The sequence below is a fragment of the Lemur catta genome, chromosome 9 (genome assembly GCF_020740605.2).
Source record: "Lemur catta isolate mLemCat1 chromosome 9, mLemCat1.pri, whole genome shotgun sequence".
NCBI lineage: Eukaryota > Metazoa > Chordata > Mammalia > Primates > Lemuridae > Lemur > Lemur catta.
This window is the reverse complement of record NC_059136.1, coordinates 85,098,835-85,118,280: the sequence shown is the minus strand read 5'-3', so window position 1 is coordinate 85,118,280 and position 19,446 is coordinate 85,098,835. Positions and strand designations below refer to the sequence as shown.

The 19,446-nt window shown below is 34.3% G+C and overlaps 1 protein-coding gene across 3 annotated transcripts in view; it reads left to right on the top strand.

Moving 5' to 3' along the window:
- LOC123644474 (serine/threonine-protein kinase Sgk3) overlaps nt 1-19,446 on the top strand; it is a 123,156-nt gene that overhangs the window by 77,292 nt on the left and 26,418 nt on the right. For all 3 annotated transcript variants that reach the window (XM_045560564.1, XM_045560565.1, XM_045560563.1), the window contains exons 4-7: nt 469-541; nt 5,754-5,829; nt 12,570-12,657; nt 17,377-17,426. In XM_045560564.1, coding sequence (XP_045416520.1) covers nt 469-541; nt 5,754-5,829; nt 12,570-12,657; nt 17,377-17,426 — 287 coding nt within the window. The remainder of the gene's footprint in view (nt 1-468; nt 542-5,753; nt 5,830-12,569; nt 12,658-17,376; nt 17,427-19,446) is intronic.

The following is a 19,446-nucleotide window of genomic DNA, read 5'->3' as shown; positions in this document are numbered from 1 at the left end:
GAAGGCTAGAGCAGAGGGTATTGAAAGCAAAATTCAGCTTTTTTAGAAAACTAACATTAATCTATTCACAAAGATCACATCTTCTCCTAAGGTAATAAATGGTGGGTAACATGTATTCAGAACTTGTGCACCAGGTTCTAGTTCAAGCACTTAACATATGATTTCCTTTAAGTCTCACGGCAAATCTGTAAGAGAATTGCTAAAATTATCACCATTTTACAGGCAAGAAAACTGAGGCACAGAGATGTTAGGTCTCACAGATACTAAGTGTTTTATGGGGGCAAAATTGGATGATTAGTCTGTGGTATTTTATTGGTACAGCTTAATATCATACATTGGATGATCATATATTTAAAAGTATGTCTTATAATGGATTTTCTTTAAAATCAGATTATATTTGGTTTTGGTGCATGCATAACTAGAAACTTAAAAAATTAGTTCATATAATATTATTTTTTAAAATTTTAGTTAAAGAAACAATTTCCTGCTATGGCCCTGAAGATTCCTGCCAAGAGAATATTTGGTGATAATTTTGATCCAGGTAAGCAGTAACTTCATAGACCAGCCGTTAAGGGATGGTTGAAGTTTGAAGTAGTAGTTAACATATTCATTGCACTGTATAGTAGTGCAGGACTGTAAAAAAACTAATTGATCTCGTGCTCTATGAAAATAATTCCTCAGCAAGATGCTTACTGTGTACCAGGCATTGTTTTAAGCACTTTGTGTGTTTTAATTCATTCAATCCTTACAACAGCCCTATTAGGTGGGTATTATTGTTGTCATTATTTTATAGATAAGGAAACTGAGGCACAGTTAGGTTCATTAATTTGTTCAGGGTCACATATAGATGGCAAATGGCAGATTTGGAAGTTAAATTCAAGCAATTTTGCTTCAGATAAATTTAGCAATCATTAAGGGTAAGATTGGAGTACTTTTCTAACTTTAAACAGTGCCAGGAAGGGTATTTATTTTTATGTTCAGAAACATTTTTTAAACATTAAATATTATAAACATATAAACATTATGTAAACATAGCAACCCACAGGCCTCTGAATGAGATACCAAAAAGATACCCTCTTACTCACCCTTGGGGAGCCTGCTGACACACAAGTCTCAGGAATCTAGTGCCTCTATGACTGAGGCCTCAAGCCTGGAACTTTGCCCTAGAATCCAAGAGAGTAATCCAGGTTACAAGTGGCTACTTACAGGAAGAGAGAAGTCTCCTTATCCTCCGGGAATCCCATTGGAAGAGTCATTTTGCTCTGTGCCACAGATGATTCCCGAATGGATTGCCCCCCCCCCCAAATTGCTTGTAACCCATTATATCTGTGGTACCTTACATGTCTGCTTTCTTGGTCACTACTCAGGATAAAAGCTCTCAAATCACTTATCTTGATTGTGATTTCTCTTTCCAGCCTGACCTTATACCATTCCTTTCCCTCCCAGAGCTTTTCACTGTGTCCTGTGGAATTCTGCCCATGATTAACAAACTGCTCTTTATCCTGCATCTTTTTCATATTTCTTTCACATTCTTGCTTTAATTAAAACCTTATTTTTTCCCCTGAGGCTGCTGAATCATCCCCTATAGCCCTCTCAACTGGAGGCTTCTTATTCTTTACACTTTATGAACCTCAGGATTGGAAAATGTTCTTACTTCCCTGGTTATATAGAGAATTTTTTCTCTTGGGAGAATATAGCATATTTCATTATAATTGCTAATCTTTCCTGTAGCAGGCTGTACATTTTATGAAGGTGGGGACTGTCTTTTTTTAAGTTGATTTATAGTACCAGGCAAATGCTAGGTTTTAAAATATTACTAAAGACATGAATTTATTAATAAAAGGAAGCAAAAGGAAATTGAGTTGGCCAACAAAGCCAGATTATATTCTATAGGCCAGTGGCCTAGGTATTCTTGTTTTGGTTTTGTAGCAGAACACTTTTTTCCCAATCAAAATATTACATAGAAAATGTAATACATGAAACATAAAAAACAGAGCTGCTTTGTTGGTGCAGCAGTAAAGTATCTCCTTTGAGCACAGGTTGAAAAGCATCATTATGGGCAGTATGTCAGCCTTAGTGATACTTGAGCAAGGTGGTAACATGATGTGAAACTAACAAGAGACCAAACAGAGAATGGGAGCCTGGTTAAGGAAATATTCCCAACAGTCCTGGTATTATTAATAGATAATGAGCATGGGGACTAGAGTGGATAGGGTTAAAAATGAGCCATTTGCAAAAGCTCCTTCAATGAAAAATCTGTAAGAAATCTTGATGATTGCTTAGGTAATGATACATAAAGAAGAGAATGAGAGATAACTGAAGTGTCCAGCATGGTTGCCTGAGAGAATTAATTAATGTGAAGTGGCAGAAAGATATTAAGAAGAGTCAAACTGCATGTTAGTGATAATATGAGACTTGAACTTGGGTTGGAGTTCTGTAGAGCCCTTTGCTGAATGCTTAAGACAGAATTGTTTTGTCAAGGAAAGAAGGAAAAGAAGTAAAAGACCTACAGCATTGCTGCTTCGTTGTTAAAGACAAGATAGCAGACTGAGTGCCCTGTGGTGCTTATGTTTTGATGAATTAATTATTTGACACTAAAAATTGATTTTTATTGAAGAGCCATTTGAAATCTATCCTGAGTGTATTGTCATGACTTAGCAATAGTGAACTAGATTGTATGTCACAGAGATCTTGGAAAGCCCTACATTGGGGAAATCAAATCTAAGTCATATGTAAAAATCCAAAGATGGGTAAGAAGCCTGTTTGGTTAAGCTTTTGGGGGGAAATAGACATTCTCATATTTTACTGGTGGGAATGCAAAGTGGTACAATCCATGTTGAGGGGAATTTGGTAATATTTAGCAAAACTCTATACATTTTACTTTGACCAAGAAATCACATTTCTAGGACTCTATCCCAAAGATAAACTGCATATGAAATGATGAACATACAAGACTAGGGGTTGTGACACAATTTTTAATAGCAAAAACTGGAAACAACTGAAAATTTTGAAGTGCAGTATATCTGTAAAAGGGAATGAAAGAGCTTTTTATGTATTGCTATGGAATGATGTCCAGAATATATTGTTACGTGAAAGAAAGCAATGTGTAGATGATTTTTGTATAGTGTGTATTTTTTGTGTAGGAAAGGGTAGGGTCACTCAAAAGGAGATAATGAAAGAATAAATCAAAAACTAATAAAACTGGAGGGAGAGGCCAGGGAAGGCAACAGGGGTGGAAGTTAAATGTCCCTGAGTAAATCTTGTTTATACCTTTGACTTTGGAACCATGTATACATTTTAAACAATTTTAAAACAAAACTAAAAATGTAGTAACAAAAGTGATCTCTAACAATTGAAAAAAAAAAACCCAACTGTATTTTGATTGGTGGTGTAAACACATAGAATAATTAATAATTAGAATAATAAGATATTGACTATATCTCCTCATGGAATATATGCCAAGGACAAAAACAAAAACCTGCAAAGAAATTTTAGATGACATTCAATAGTAAGTTATATAGAGTTGTTATTTTATAGTTATGTTAATGTCATGGGAACCAAGATTTTAAACAGAAGAAGAAAGATACTACAAATATAAAATCACAGATTTTAAGTAAAAATCCTGTAATTTTCAACTTGATTTGGAAATGTAATATGGAATCATAATTTTTTTTTACTTTTTCAAACAGTACATATTTCCTAGTACTCTCTCCTGGAGATGCCTAAAAGCAATAACAAATAAGTAGCAATCAACAGCCCTAGCATTCAAGTTGTGATCTCTAAATACCATTTCCCTCTCAAAGGAACCAGAGTTCCATGGAAAAATGGTGATCTCAGACTCTGGGCAAGAAATGTACAAGATGATCTCAAGACATCTTGTCTTAAGGGTTTTTCAGAATTTCTAATTGAAATTTCTTTTGAATTACAACAGATACGTTCATGTAAGTTCTTCACTAGAGAGATTTTTAAAAATGCATATTTATAACTATAATTCTTAATAATATATCATCCTTATATAAATTCTTGGCACTTATCCTATAATGGCCTGGTATATATTTTAGTCTTACCTGGAATTTTTTCAGATATTTGCATGCTTAATGTCAATCTAAAAAAATTAACCTTGGAATTGCTCCTAAATTCTGACTACTGTTGAACTTCTTGTTTCATTACCGACTTCTTTCTTTCTCTTTCCATGTAGGGCTTTACATAGGGATTTCAAAACTGTCTAGAGTTAGTAATGAAATGGAAAGGCAGTAGCACTTAGTGCAGCATGGGCTTATAGTTTATTGAAAAAAGGAAATTCCCCCTTTTTGCATATTGGTCTCCAAAAGTAAAACATATCTTCAGTAAGTATCCACAGAACAATTTAAAGCTGCTTCCATATCGTCATTAGATTTTCTTTTAATAGTCCAAATGTTGTCGTTCATTTTATTTCTTCCTCGTATGTTCCTAAGTCCAGCTTTCAAGGGATAACCATCTTTGAAGTACAGTTTTTAATGTAAACCTCATGGTGTGCTTTACTGTCTGGTGATGTGAAAAATGTCCTTGAAAGAATTTTACAAGATACTTACTTGAAATTCTTCAGGGAATTCATAGTTGAACAAGAAAAGTACCAAGTGCATCTCAATCCAAAAGACCAGATCTAATTTTATATTTGTTCTTTAGCAGCCATACCTTACATTTAAGAAAGGGAAATAAATGTACATGACTGAAAATAACCCATCATTTGGATGACAAACAGTGTACATCAAAACCTTTATTGAGTAGATTTACTAAACCAAAGCTCATTTTTTAGTGAAATATTGTTCACAGGTATTTATCCAGACATTCACCATTAGGAGACACTTTCTCAAGTCACATGTCTTCAGTTTTTAGAGTGTATTTCTTAAGAATTGGGGTTTATGATGATGGCTTTTTCATCCCGCTACTAATAACAACAAAAATAATAGTAGCTAATGATTGCACCCTTATCATCTGCCAGACATTCTATTATATTAATAAATTTACATGCATTATCTCATTTAATCATATAACAGCATTTTGACATATAAATACTATTATCATCCCCATTTTATAAGTAAGGATTTAAGTCTTGGAAAGGTTCAAGGTCAGTTAGCTAGTTAAGTAACAGAGTGAAGATACTGGAATAAAATTTTCTAATTCCAAGGAAGGTTTGTACTTAATAATGTTTATTGCTAACCTGCTATTGCATGAGCCTCAATTATCAACAAATAAAACACTTTGGAGATGCTGGATAATTATTCATTATGTGAGTGTACCCGTGCATTTTCAAGGGGTTTTTAACAATGGGAGTTAAACCAGAGTTTTGGTGATACTCAGTTAACCAATTAATCACCATTCCCTAGTTACACTAATCCTTATTTTTCTTGTTTGTTTTTTTAAAAGTTATTATGGTGGTGTTATCAGTGTCGTAGTGTTAATGTAGTGTAATACATGAGGAATTGGACAAAGTGCTTTTCTAAATTTTGTAGTTGAGTCTAATTAGAATCCCAAATAGGCAGTATTTTCTTCTGGGAGATATTATCTGCTTTATTTTAATTTGTTAATGTATTTATAGATTTATGTATTTATTTCTAAGCATTTATTCCTCATTGTAACCAAGTAGCATGAATTGAGAAATGGCTTCTTAATCAAAATTTACAATCCATACCAGTCTATTCTTATATAACTATATTGATGACAGTTACATAATCTGACATAAATAATCCTAATATCTTATATCTCTCTTGCAGATTTTATTAAACAAAGAAGAGCAGGACTGAATGAATTTATTCAGAACCTGGTTAGGCATCCAGAGCTCTATAACCAGTGAGTAATTTTCATTGTATTCTAAAGGGATGCTGAAACCAAACGTAAGAATGTTGAACAAGCCTCACACAGATTTTATCTGTTCTGTGAAATGTTATTGTGCTATGTATGTTTGTAAAATCTTCCTCGAGCATTTCCTCCGATATTCTTAATCCCCTTTTCCCTTCATCAACTTGTCTTCTTTCTTTCTTCCTTTTGTATTTGAATTAGTTTTGTAGATTAAACTTGAAAGAAATTTGCATAATACAGTTAAAACATTTTCCTAATTATTTCATATTATATTTCTCTCTGCCTTCAAAAAGTATTTAAGTACCTGTTATGTACATTAGGAATATACAGCTAAATGAGTTTTGTTCCTACCTTCCCAGAGGCGTGGGTTCCCAGTCAAGTGGGAGTTGCAGACATATAAACAAGTATTATAATTGAAGCGGGGTAATTTTTATGATAGAGGTGCCAGAACATAACAGAAAAATATGTGGCCAGGTCTTTTTGAGGAGGTCAAGGCAAGCCTCCTGGGACTTAAAGGATGTATAATCATTCAAGAAAAAAAGGTAGAGAGAGTGTTCCAGGTAACAGAGAATACAAAAACCCTGAACCATGAGGCTGCTTAAGTAATAACATTTCGTGGTGATTGGAACAGAGTAGGTTGTTGGAAACGAGATGAGGCTGAAGGAGTTGGCAGGGGTCAGGCCCACATGCCACCACCACTGGTTCCACCTGCAGCAGTGTTCTCTTCTGTTGGCCTCCATTCCTCCTCAACATAGCATTCGAGGCAACCACTTTAGGTGAATGCACTTTCCCAGGCCCATGTATATATTATATGTGTGTCTCGTGCTAATGAATTTAAACTTCATTTTGTAGGCCAGCAGCTCCCAATGAGGGGAGAGGGTAGGTTGTATAAGAAATACTTACAAAATTGCCTGGCATGGTGGCTCATGCCTATAATCCCAGCTCTTTGGGAGGCCGAGGTGGGAGAATCGCTTGAAGCCAGAAATTTGAGACCAGCCTGAGCAACACAGCAAGATTGTCTCTATAAAAACAAAAAAATTAGCTGGGTGTGGTGGCACCTGTAGACCCAGCTACTTGGGAGGCTGAGGCAGGAGGATTGCTTGAGCCCAGTTTGAGGTAATAGTAAGCTATGATGACGCCACTGCACTCCAGCCTGGGCAACAGAGCAAGACTCTGTCTCTAATTTAAAAAAAAAAAAAAAGAAATTCCTATATGTATAACGTATTCTAAGAAGAAATAAAGAGGACAAAGTAAAATATCTGGGGAGCTTTTCCACAACTCACCTAGCTATGTAAATGTAAAGGTTGCTTTATGGACAGTGATGTAAACAGGACACACTGTAATAGTCTTTTCAGAATCACAGCACTGAAGGACTATATTTTGGAGCAGTTCTAAGAACAATGATTACCATTTGTATAGTTCTTTACAGTTCAAAGACTTCTACTCTTTTTTAATTTGCTTAATTTAATTTATTGAGTTACTAAAATACTATAACTGAGTCTCCTCTGACAAGGTCTTCTGCCCAGAGATATGGATTGTCCCTGATGCTCACAGGTAGAACAAGGGTCAGGGAGGTCTTGTACCTGTAGGAGCACCAGGATTAGCCAGTGCAGTGAGAGCAGGTGTCCTCCCATTCAGGGCCTCCAGGAGTGGCAGAGGATCATGAAATTGAGTTCCTGGTCTAGTCGATTCCTCAGCAAAGTCTTTTATTATTTGGCGCTTTGCATAATTATTTATTTAAACATTAAGCCTTTTCCTGAGGACAAGTTCTGTGCTATCTTCATCTTAGATCTACCCTTCTACCCTCCAAGTTTTGTTCTATGTACTAGAGATTACTTTGAATTGGAGTATTACTGGCTTCTTTGAAATATAATTCATGCATTCAAAGCTTAAATTTGTCTCTCCATTGACAGCGCTGACTTAGAATAGGTATACAGTAAATGGTGGTAGTGGTGATTATTTCTCCTGGTATTTTTAAGTGTTACTCAGAAATTCTAACACTGTATAATAAATACTAAATATTCATTCTGAATCTTGAAGTACAGTATTATAAATATGTTATATTTGGCATTAAAATTGAACTAAAAGCAACTTGATTATTCACAATTGCCAGTTTCTAAAACATTGTACTGTAAAATCACAATTCTTAAATATACAGCTCAATGGATTTTTACATATATTTGCACCCCGTAACTACCACCATTCCATTCAAGACAGAGGACATTTCTAGCACCCCCAAAATAGCCAAAAGTTTTTTAAACTTAATTTTTTAACTGACATTTTCTTTTTAATAAAATGGGAGATTCTGGCTGGGCATGGTGGCTCACTCCTGTAATCCTGTCACTCCTGAGATGGGAGGATTGTTTGAGCCCAGGAGTTGGAGGTTGCAGTGAGCTATGATGATGCCACTGCACTCTACCCGGGCAACAGAGCAAGACTCTGTCTCAAAAAAATAAAATAAAATAAAATGTGACATTTCATATTTTCTGGATCTCTACTGTTATTAACAGAACTTTAATTTGCATGCTTTTCATTCGAACATCAAGCTATTTTTAAAATAGTAAAGGTTTAAGAGAGCAAGAAGAGAAGCCAATCAACAAGTGTATCTTGAACACCTACTACCTTTCATTACTGTTAAGGAAATGTACTTTAAAAATAGCTTTACTTCATTAGAGAAAAGCTAATTTTTAAGATAACTTTATTAAAATTAAATTTAGCAATCATTAAAAAACTGGAATAAAATGTTAGTATTTTCTCTGACCTCTGGATGGAAAAGGGTTTTCTGAGCATATTGATAGTGATTGATGTATCAAAAAGTAAAACAATGAAAAATTTGACTAATAAACACTTTTCATAAATCATAAGTAAAATTGAAAACCAAAAATGTAGAAAAAGTTTTCCATGATAAAGATAATAGGTAAATATACTTAACATAGAAAGAGCCCATGCAGACAGTGCACACTTAAGACACCAAAAGAAAAATGGACAAAGCACATGAGCTGTTTACAGAAGAGGAGATTACAAATGGCTGATTAATTATCAGAGAAACTGAACATTTCTCTGTGTACTTAAAAAATGAAAATGGGCTGGGCACAGTGGCTCATGCCTGTAATTCCAGCAGTTCGGGAGGCTAAGGGAGGAGGATTGCTCGCGGCCAGGAGTTCAAGACCAGCCTGGGCAACATAGCAATACCCCATCTGTACAAAAAAATTAAAAATTAGTGGGGTGTGGTGGCATATACTTGTCCCAGCTATTTGTGAGGCTGAGATTGGGCCCTGGCATTTGAGGTTACAGTGAGCCATGATCTCGCCATCGTACTCCAGCCTGGGTGACAGAGCAAGACCCCATCTTTAAAATAAAAGAAGAAAAAAGAGAAAGAAAGAAAGAAAGAAAATAGAAGTGTATGATACAGAAAAGTGCCCAGATCATGAGTGTACAACTCCATGAATTATCAGAAAGTGAACACACCTGAGTTGTCTGTCACCACCCAGCCTCCACCAGGCCAAGAAATAGAATATTATCAACATCCCTGAAGCCCCTCATACATCCTCTTTCAATCTCTATTTCTTCCTTTCTTCCTAAACGTAACTACTACTCTGATTTTTTTTTTTTTTTTTTTTTGAGACAGAGTCTCACTCTGGTGCCCGGGCTAGAGTGCCGTGCCGTCAGCCTAGCTCACAGCAACCTCAAACTCCTAGGCTCAAGCGATCCTACTGCCTCAGCCTCCCGAGGGGCTGGGACTACAGGCATGTGCCACCATGCCCGGCTAATTTTTCTATATATATTTTAGCTGTCCATATAATTTCTTTCTATTTTTAGTAGAGACGAGGTCTCACTCTTGCTCAGGCTGGTCTCGAACTCCTGAGCTCAAAGGATCTGCCCACCTCGGCCTCCCAGAGTGCTAGGATTACAGGCGTGAGCCACCACGCCCAGCCCTATTCTGATTTTTAACAACATAGTGTGCCCTGTTTTTAAACTTTTTATAAATGGAATTATATACTATGTATTATCTGGCTGGCTTGTTTTCAACAATGAGAGAGTTATCCATGTTGTTGCATGTAGCTGTAGTTTGTTTATTTCCTTTGCTGTATAACATTCCATTGTATGAATATACCACAATTTATCTATTCTCCTGATGGACATTTGAATTGTTTCCATTTTCTGGCTATTATAAATAATATCACCATTAACATATCTTTTGGTGCAAATATGCAAACATTTCTGATGTATCTTGAAGTAGAACTGCTGGGTTGGGAGGGTATATATATGTTTAACCTTAGTGGATAGTGTCAAATAGTTTTCCAAAGTGATAGTACCAATTTTACACTTCTACCATCAGTGTATGAAATCACCTTGCTTACCTCACCAACACTTAGTAATGTTAGTCTTTTCCATTTTAGCCATTTTGGTGAGTGGTTAGTGGTATTTTATTGTTACTTTAATTTGCATTTCACTTAATACCAAAAACTGAGTACCTTTTGTTTAAAATGCAATTTTTCACTTATCAAATTAACAAACACATTAATATAATATGTAACATTTAATGGGAACCAAGGCTGGCAGAGTCTTCAGGATGTTCATACACTGCTAGGGGAGGGTAAATTGGTATAACCTCTCTGGAAATCAGTTTAACAAACTATTTAATGCCGTAACATTGTTTATAATTCTGTCCAGTAATTTTATTTTTAAAAATCTGTGTTGAAAATCGTAAATGCAGTTCTAGTATAAGCACAAAGATGGCCCCTTGCAGCATTATTTATAGTAATGACGTTCAGTGGTAAAAAGTCAGACATATGTCTTTCCTAAAGTGAAAGAATCATTGAGTAACTTTTAGTGCATTTATATTGTACAACATCATACATCTATCAAAAGTTCTTGTTTGCAAAGACTTTTTAACAACATGGGGGAATGCATATAATGTAATTTTTAAGTGAAAAACACGATAAAAATTTAAGTATAGTGTGATCATAGTTGTGCAGAGAAAAAGACTGAAATAAAATACGCCAAAATGTTAATAGTGATTGCCTTCTGTGTGGTAAGATTGAAAACCCCTACATCTACCTTTTATAGAGATAAAATTCACCATGTTAACTATTTTAACATGTACAATTCAGTGGTTTTTAGTGTAGTCACAAAGCTGTACAACCATCATCACTATCTAATTCTATCACCCCAAAGTCTAAGCTGACATTTCCAGCTGCCCAAAAAGGAAACTACCTCCAAATTATCTCTTCCCCCAACCCTTGGAAACCATTGTTCTACTTCTTGTCTCTATAGATTTGCCTATTCTGAACATACCATTTAAAATGAAATCATATAGTATGTGACCTTTTTTCCTGCCTGTGTTCATTTAGCATTGTGTTTTTGAGGTTTATCCAAGGTGTAGCATGTGTTAGTACTTCATTCCTTTTTATGGCTGAATAATATTCCATTGTATGGATAATACCACAGTTTGTTTATCCATTCATCCATTGATGGACATTTGGGGTGTTTCCACTTTTTAGGTATTATGAATAATGATGCTATGAGTATTCACATATGAGTTTTTGTGTGAACATACATTTTTATTTCTCTTGGATATATGCCTAGGAGTAGAATTACTGGGTTATATAATAACTCTATTTAACTTTTCAAGGAACTACCAAACTGTTTTTCACAGTGGCTGCACCATTTTACATTCATGCCAGCCCTCCCCTTTCTAAAAAAATTTTTATCTTGTGAATTCCCTACAATGAATGTATATTGCTTGTATTTCATTATTAAGAACAAATTGGGGAGGAGGTACCAGGTATAGAGATTGAATCATTTCTCAGTATCGTCATTAATCCATGCACGGCCCTTCTTTAGTCCATTTTTTTCTCTTTATCCTTGATTTTTCATACCTATTTCTTTATCCTCACTGTTGATACCCACTTAAATATGTTTGATATATGTCCTTGGATATCTATATAGTTATAGATATTGATATAGATATTGGATATCTATATATATCTATAAGTTGTTAAACTTAGACTGGCTGGCACTTTAGATCTATATATGTAAATGGTCCTGAGCTGTAGTTTCTTGTTTCTGGCTGCTGACTGATAGTCTCTGTAGACTGTTACCATAGTTGATTTACTTATTTGCCTGGGGATAGATGCCTGTTTTGCTTCTGATTCACTACTATAGAGAATGCTGCAATGAGTATCATGGTTACATGCCTTTCACTGGACCTGTACATAATTTTTTCTACTGTTTCTGTCCCTAGAACTGCAATTTCCAGGCTCAGAGAAAATGCATGCCCAGTTTTACCAAGTATTGCCAGATTGCTTTTCAGAAAAGTAGTCTTGTTCTACATTCTCATCAACAATACATGAGGGTGTCTCTTTCCCTGTATCCTTACCAACTTTTGGTATTATCTTTCTAACTTTTGCCAGTTAATGGACATAACATAGTATGTCATTATCATTTTAATTTGTATTTCTCTGATTATTAGTGAAGTTAGACATTTTCACAAATGTGTTTGCCATTTGGGTTTTCTCCTCCTATTTATACCTTTGCCCATTTGTCTGTTGGTTTCCCTATTTTAAAAAAAAATAATTTGCTTATTCCTTTTATAATAATATTAATAGATTTTGTTTGGCTTACTATAAGTTCTAATATAGCTTTTTATATTTTGATTTTTATTTTAAAAAGGAGAAAAACTGTAGAAATGCTTTTGAAGTTATAATAAAGTTAATTTTTGTTTTTAGTCCAGATGTCAGAGCATTCCTTCAAATGGACAGTCCAAAACATCAGTCAGATCCATCTGAAGATGAGGATGAAAGAAGTATTCAGAAGGTAGTAAGAGGAATTGTATTTTTTAACAGAAAAAAATACTATTCCCCCAAAGATGAAATTAGTGGCAATTTTAGGACAATACATACTTAAAATGAAGTAACTTCATTTGTAGTAGAGTTTCTGCTATGTAAAATACATAAAGACAAATGTATACACCTCTTACTGATCACTATTTCTTATAAAATTTATAGAATGAGTACTTTTTATAATTAGCACAGGTTAATTAAAAATTCAAAAATAGCAGTTAAGAAGAAAAGTATTACCCATATTTTCACCACCCAGTTCTAGTAATTTTTAACATTTTAATGATTTTCTTTCCAATCTTCTCTTAATATAATTATCTAAGTTTATCTTAGATAAAAGTTGTCTTAATTTTAATTATCTAATGAAAATTATATAGTGTATACAATTTTATATTCTGCTTTCTTCACTTTGTCTTATTTTTTAATCGTTATGTATCTTTATCATCTTCACCATGCTTGAAATTATTGTTTTGAATTTTGGCCAGCAGGAAAGGCCTTTTCAACCATAAGATTACATACCTCCTCCTCTGCATTGTCAAGTTGTTATACATAGAGGAATCAGTATACTGATACCAGTTGGCATCAAGTAACTTTTCTTCCTGTGGTATATGTACATAATCAATGTGTGTTCCTAATAGAGAATAGGGTATTCCCATTATTTAAACTAGCAATAAGTAAAATAAACTGTGCCTTATGATGAAGACGTTTTCAACATTTACCTTAGAAAGTTATGTGGAAAAGGTAAATTATGGTAATTTAACTCAATGTATTATGTAGCAATTAAAATTATAATTACAAATGTAATATAAATATAATATCTTTATAATTCAAATTTTTTGTAGCTATTATTAAATACATACATGAAAATTAGAGGTGTTGAGTTGTACATTTTTCTTTATAATGTCTTTTAATTTTGTATGGTTTTGTTTTTGTGATTTAAAAAATAATATGCATTAGAACATGACTGTCCTAGGGCTAAAATCTTCATCTGGAAAAAAGACATACTCTTTTTTTGTGACTGATGGAAAGTAGTGATTTTCCTTCTCTGATGCCCCAAGAAGATTCTCACTTAAGAGAACAAATTTAACCTTTGTGTCTATGACATGGTTACTCCTAGGACAATGTAAGAAGATACATATTTTTATAGTCGGTCAAAAAAGAAACAATAAACTTGGAAAAAATTTGTAACAAGACATAAGAAATAGCATCTATGTAAAAAACTCATACAAATGGGTTTTTGAATAGAAGGATACTTAATACCCTAGTACTTAAAAGGAAAAGGGACATGAAGGAGTACTCTTAGTAAAAAAAAAATACATGGGAAAATGTTCACCTTTGATGCTAATAGCAAATGAAATTTTTGAAGGAGAGATTTGTATTTCTCCATCAAATTAGTAAAAATGTAAAGTAAATAAATACTGTAGGACTGATAAGGGTAAGGTACAACGAGCACCCTTGGGCATCACCGGTGTGGTAATTTTATGCAGCTCTTTTGGAAAGCAGTTCAGCAATATGTATCAAATATAAACATATTCATGTCACATAGGAATTGATGCCAATTAAATAATCCTTCACACAGAAAAAACAAAGATGTTCATTTTGGTGTGATCTGTTATAAAAAATTAGAACCTTAATATTCATCAATCAAATCAAATTTGTCAGTATATATTATACATTTTAAATTATATTTGAAGGTAATATTTAAACTTTGACGTAAGTGAAAGCTTATGAGAAATAAGCATATAAAATTTTATATGCATATTCACACAGTGTGAATTATAGTCAATTCAAAAGAGATATGCAAAGACTATGTGAAATTACTATGTATATTCACAAAATCATATGTTGGTGAGGTTGTGAATTTTAAAAATATCTTTTCCTCATACCTTCTGTATTTTCTAACTGTGAGTATATATTTTTAATTGAAAAAGACTAAACTATTCAAGTAACATTTTAAGGACTAAAATCTGTGTCACTGTGATTTTCCATGTTTTGCTTGCTACCAATGTGAGAGTAAGTAGGTTTGGGTCCTTTGAAGAATGTCTTGCCTTGCTACAGGAGACAGCTGGCTTTGAAGAAGTAACCAAACTGAGAGATTCCTGGGTTCTGGCTGCTGTTCTGCCACTATTGGCTTTATTTTTATTTATTTATTTATTTTGGGGGGACAGGGTCTCACTCTGTTCTGTTGCCCAGGTTAGAGTGCAGTGGCATCATCATAGCTCACTGCAACCTTAAACTCTTGGGCTCAGACGATCCTCCTGCCTCAGCCTCCTGAGTAGCTGGGACTATAGTCATGCCTTACCACACTTGGCTAACTTTTTTTTCTTTGTTTTTTTTGTAGAGACGGGGTCTTGCTCTTGCTTAGGCTGGTCTTGAATTTCTGACCTCAAGTGATCCTCTCAGCTTGGCCTCCCAAAATGCTAGGATTACAGGCATAAACCACTGTGTCCAGCCACTGTTGGCTTTAGATCTGAGTTTTGTTACTTTTGTACTTTTTTCATCCATAATGTCTGAAACTTGGACTAGACTCTCTTGAAGTTTAAAAATATTTACAAAAAGAATCTCTTCAGGCTGGCATGGTGGCTCATACTTGTAATCCTAGCACTTTGGGAGTCTGAGGTGGCAGGATCGCTCCTGGAGGCTACAAGTTCAAGTCCAGTCCGAGCAACATAGCAAGACCCTATAACTACAAAAAATAGAAAAATCAGCTGGGCATGGTGTTGTGCACCTGTAGTCCCAGCTAACTTGAGAGACTGAGGCAGAAGGATTGCTCAAGTCTAGGAGTTTGAGGTTGCAGTGATACCACTGTACTATCTAGCCTGGGCAAAAGAGTGAGACCCTGTCTCAAAAAAAAAAAAAATCTCTTCAAGAATTCAAGAATCTCTTCAATAAAAGAAAAGAGCCATACTTTGTCTTACAGTTAACAACTGTTTATTAAGGACTGTTAAGTGGATAACTAAGTGAAATTCCAACTGGAATATCTTAGAAAGTACCTGGACCCCTGTTTATAAAGAGAAAAAATAGAGGCCAAGAGAAGTCAAGAAACTTTTGATCTCAATTAGTGTTCATTTTGTTAATAAATTATATCTCACCATTAATTTGGATATCATCTTTAGAAATATGGTAAACAATTATCTCATCTGAATAATTTTCATCATTTCAGAAACATGTTCCATTAGGGAAATCATCGCCAAATAATAAAAATCTAACTACATATTAACATAATTCAGGGGACAAGTTGTCCATGTTGTTTAATTCACATTTATTTAATTCTCTTCCCTCATCTATATAAGAAAAGTTTATTAAATGGAAAATTGATCCACTTATCTGCACATTCATTAAAAGAATATGTGTATTGAAATTACAACTTACTTTGAATTACATTGTCAGAGTCTATGGAACACTGTAGTATTTAAACAGAAAAGGCTACTCTCATGTTAAAATTAAGCCACAACAGGACCAATCTCATTTAGTGAAATTTATAAATTTTTTTGTCTTGTGCTATATTGTCATAAGTTTCATATATTTCTGTCTTTTGGGGATTGAAAATTTATTACATGAGGATTTTTCATATACAGGTATCAGGAAGAAGTAAATATGAATTGTAACCAAAATGCTGGTGCCAGTGTTATTGTTTCATAAGAAACTTATACTCAGGAACTTTTGAAGGACAGTATTTGCCCTTTATTTTTAAAAATAGTTTGTATTCTGAAGGTTATAAATTTGAAATGAATTTAAGTTAAAATATATATTACATATGTCTATAATAAGAAATAGAACAAAGTAAAATTTTCTTGATTCTGATTAATGAGAAGTTTTTGAAAGCTTTTTGTATTTATAACTTACATGATATATAATTATATAGGGAACTAGTAAAAGTATACATACCTGCGATATTTATAACTGATTTAATTCTCTGAATGTATAAAGAATTTTAAAGTGAAGTTATGTGAAGCAGAATTCACCTACACTTGGCTTTTATAAAAAGTGCTCATTCTGACAGGATTATTAGATTAATCTTTTGAAATTTTGAGTTAAATTTCTGACTAATTATTAGTGAACTAGAATCTTCTATTAGTTAAATTGCTTTATGCATACCAGATAAGTAAAGATTTGCTTCTAAATTAATACCAGAGATTAAACTTACTATATTGTAACTGTTGCAAAGAGGAAATGCTTTCTAAAATGTTGGGGCTACCACAATGCTGGAATTGGACAAGCCCTGCTGTCTATATTTGTTTCGTACGTATTTACCTGCCATCAAATTAAAACTGAAATCCAGCATTTGCAATCATCGTCATCCTATCATTTTCTGTCTTTAATAAGCTATTTGAAAAACAGCCATTTTAAACCAGTTTTTTCAATATTAAAATGATACCTCTTAAACTATGCTTTCAAAACCCACCTCTTCCAAGGAGCTTTCCCAGTTTGCTTCATCATTTGCCAACTTTGAGGTTGATTCCTGGCTTACTTTTTTCCTTACAACTGTTTCTGAAAGTTATGATAAAAATAATTATGTTTATATCAATTATATATATTTCCAAATAAGTCTATATGCTTATTAAAACCTTATATTTCTTTAGCCTGACAATATACCAAATATCTGTGGTACAGTTATGTATATCTTATTTCTAAACATTGACTAATAATTTTTGAAGCTCTAATAGGAATATTATTTTTTTCCCCATCCAAACAGCTACATTCTACCTCACAAAACATCAACCTGGGACCATCTGGAAATCCTCAGTAGGTTTAATTTATTTCAAACAATCCTTTAACTAAATCTTAGGAAGATCTTTTTTGAGAATATGCAGATATTCCTAATTATACCATTTTAATTGGAGGCCTATGAAATATAACCATAGTTACAGTGAATATAGCACTGTCTTATGCTTGACTAATTTACTGCTCTAACTTTTCATTGCTTCAGTAGAGTCCTGAGGAGTTTTAATCCACTAATTGTTCGTTGAGTCCTGCTGTTTTGTCATTGTCACTTTTCTAGTCTTATTGTGTATGTATGGTGGTGATGGGATCAGTTGACCATACTTCCCAGGGGACCATAAGTCCTATGAGGTACCTGTGAGGTACTCAGAAAGCACCCTTGCAGGCCTGGTTGATACTCTGGATACACCCTACTTGTTAGCCAGCTTGATCCAGAAGAGTCATGATGGACATCAGCATAGTAAAGGCTATTAAACTTTGTTTATTCAGTTTCTCCCCATGTTCCCATATTTATTTGAGCATGGTGGTGAAACATTTTGAGGAACATAGTCTGAGAAATGCGGAACAAGACCAGGGTTGGCAGGTATAGACTTCATCTCAAATGTCAACTCCAGCACTTCACTGGAAATGAACACCTAGAAGACTCAGTACAAAGGATTCCAGGGCTGCTTAGCTCAGTTTGAAGAATGCCGTGAATGATTAGTGATATCTGCCATGGGTTGGAGAAGTGTAGTGTTGCTGTCCTTATTTGAATTATCTGCACAGATTTATTGGATTAATTCTAAAGTATTCTTTCATCCTAGGACACCAGGCTTTCTCTACCCTCTTGGTCTTCTTGGAGAGTGAGTATAGACAGATGGGAGAAGTGGTCTAAGGATTGGGTCCTGGGACACTTCAATATTGTGCAGTCAAAAAATAACTGGTAATGGAGACAGAGAAAGAGCAGTCAGTAAGATAGGAGGAAAACCAGGAATACGATTTCCCAAAATCAAGGAAAGAAAATGTTTCAAGGACAAGGGAGTAATTAACTCTGTTAATATTGCTGATAGTGCAAGTAAGATGAAGATTGAAAATCAAGCACTAGATTCCATAAGTCATTGGTGATCTTTATGAGCAGTGCCCATGGTGTGGTGGGTGTAAGACCCTGGTAGGAAAGGGTTCACGAGAGAACTAGAGGACGACAGCAGGTAGAGACAGTGAGTTTTCGAAACTTACTTGAGGAGTTTTGCTGCAAAGGAAAGCAGAGAAATAGAATGCTCACTAGAATAAGTTTGGTTTTGAGCATTGTTTTCTGTTCATAGCATTGAGCAAAAATTTGGTTTTAGTTAAGGCTCATCACGGGCAGTTAACAATGGGGCTGTGGCTATGGCCTCACTTACCTTATTTACTATGGTTGAGCTATTTGCATGTTTTTCACTCTACATTTGTTTAAAAAATGATCTCGATATCTCAGCATATCATTAAAGAATAAAAGAGTCCAAAGAGCAGGTTTTTGAAGAAGGAAAACACCTAAATGTAGTTAACTGTTTATCTCACTGATCCTTTTATTATTTAACCTGGCCGTGGTGTTACTCTCATGTTTGCATTAACTATTTATTTTGATAATGAATTAAAGCAAATTTCAAATCTTACTGGAATCATTCCCTTCTCCCTAGTACAACTTAGGAATTCAGACTGTATTGGAGGAAACAGCTCTTCTGGCTGCTTAAGCTCAGCTTTCTGCTGCTGTGTGCTCTTGCCTACATAAAGCCAATGCTATTTTTACCTGATAGGCTAACATAAATAAAAGGGCAGTCTTAATATTCCTTCTGGCTTTTCTATTCCTGGCTTTCCTGTGTTACCATCCATGAGAATAAACAGAGAGATGTTTTATCTTTAATGTACAGTAGGTGATTTATATGTAAAACACTATAGTAACTTTTTTCTCCATCAGAAATTTTCATAGCATCTTTACTAGGTGTTCCAACTAGGAACTTCCTTTTCAGAAGAATTAACTAGATACTAGGTAGTCCTTGGAATGTATTGCTAATTTACATATTCAGTA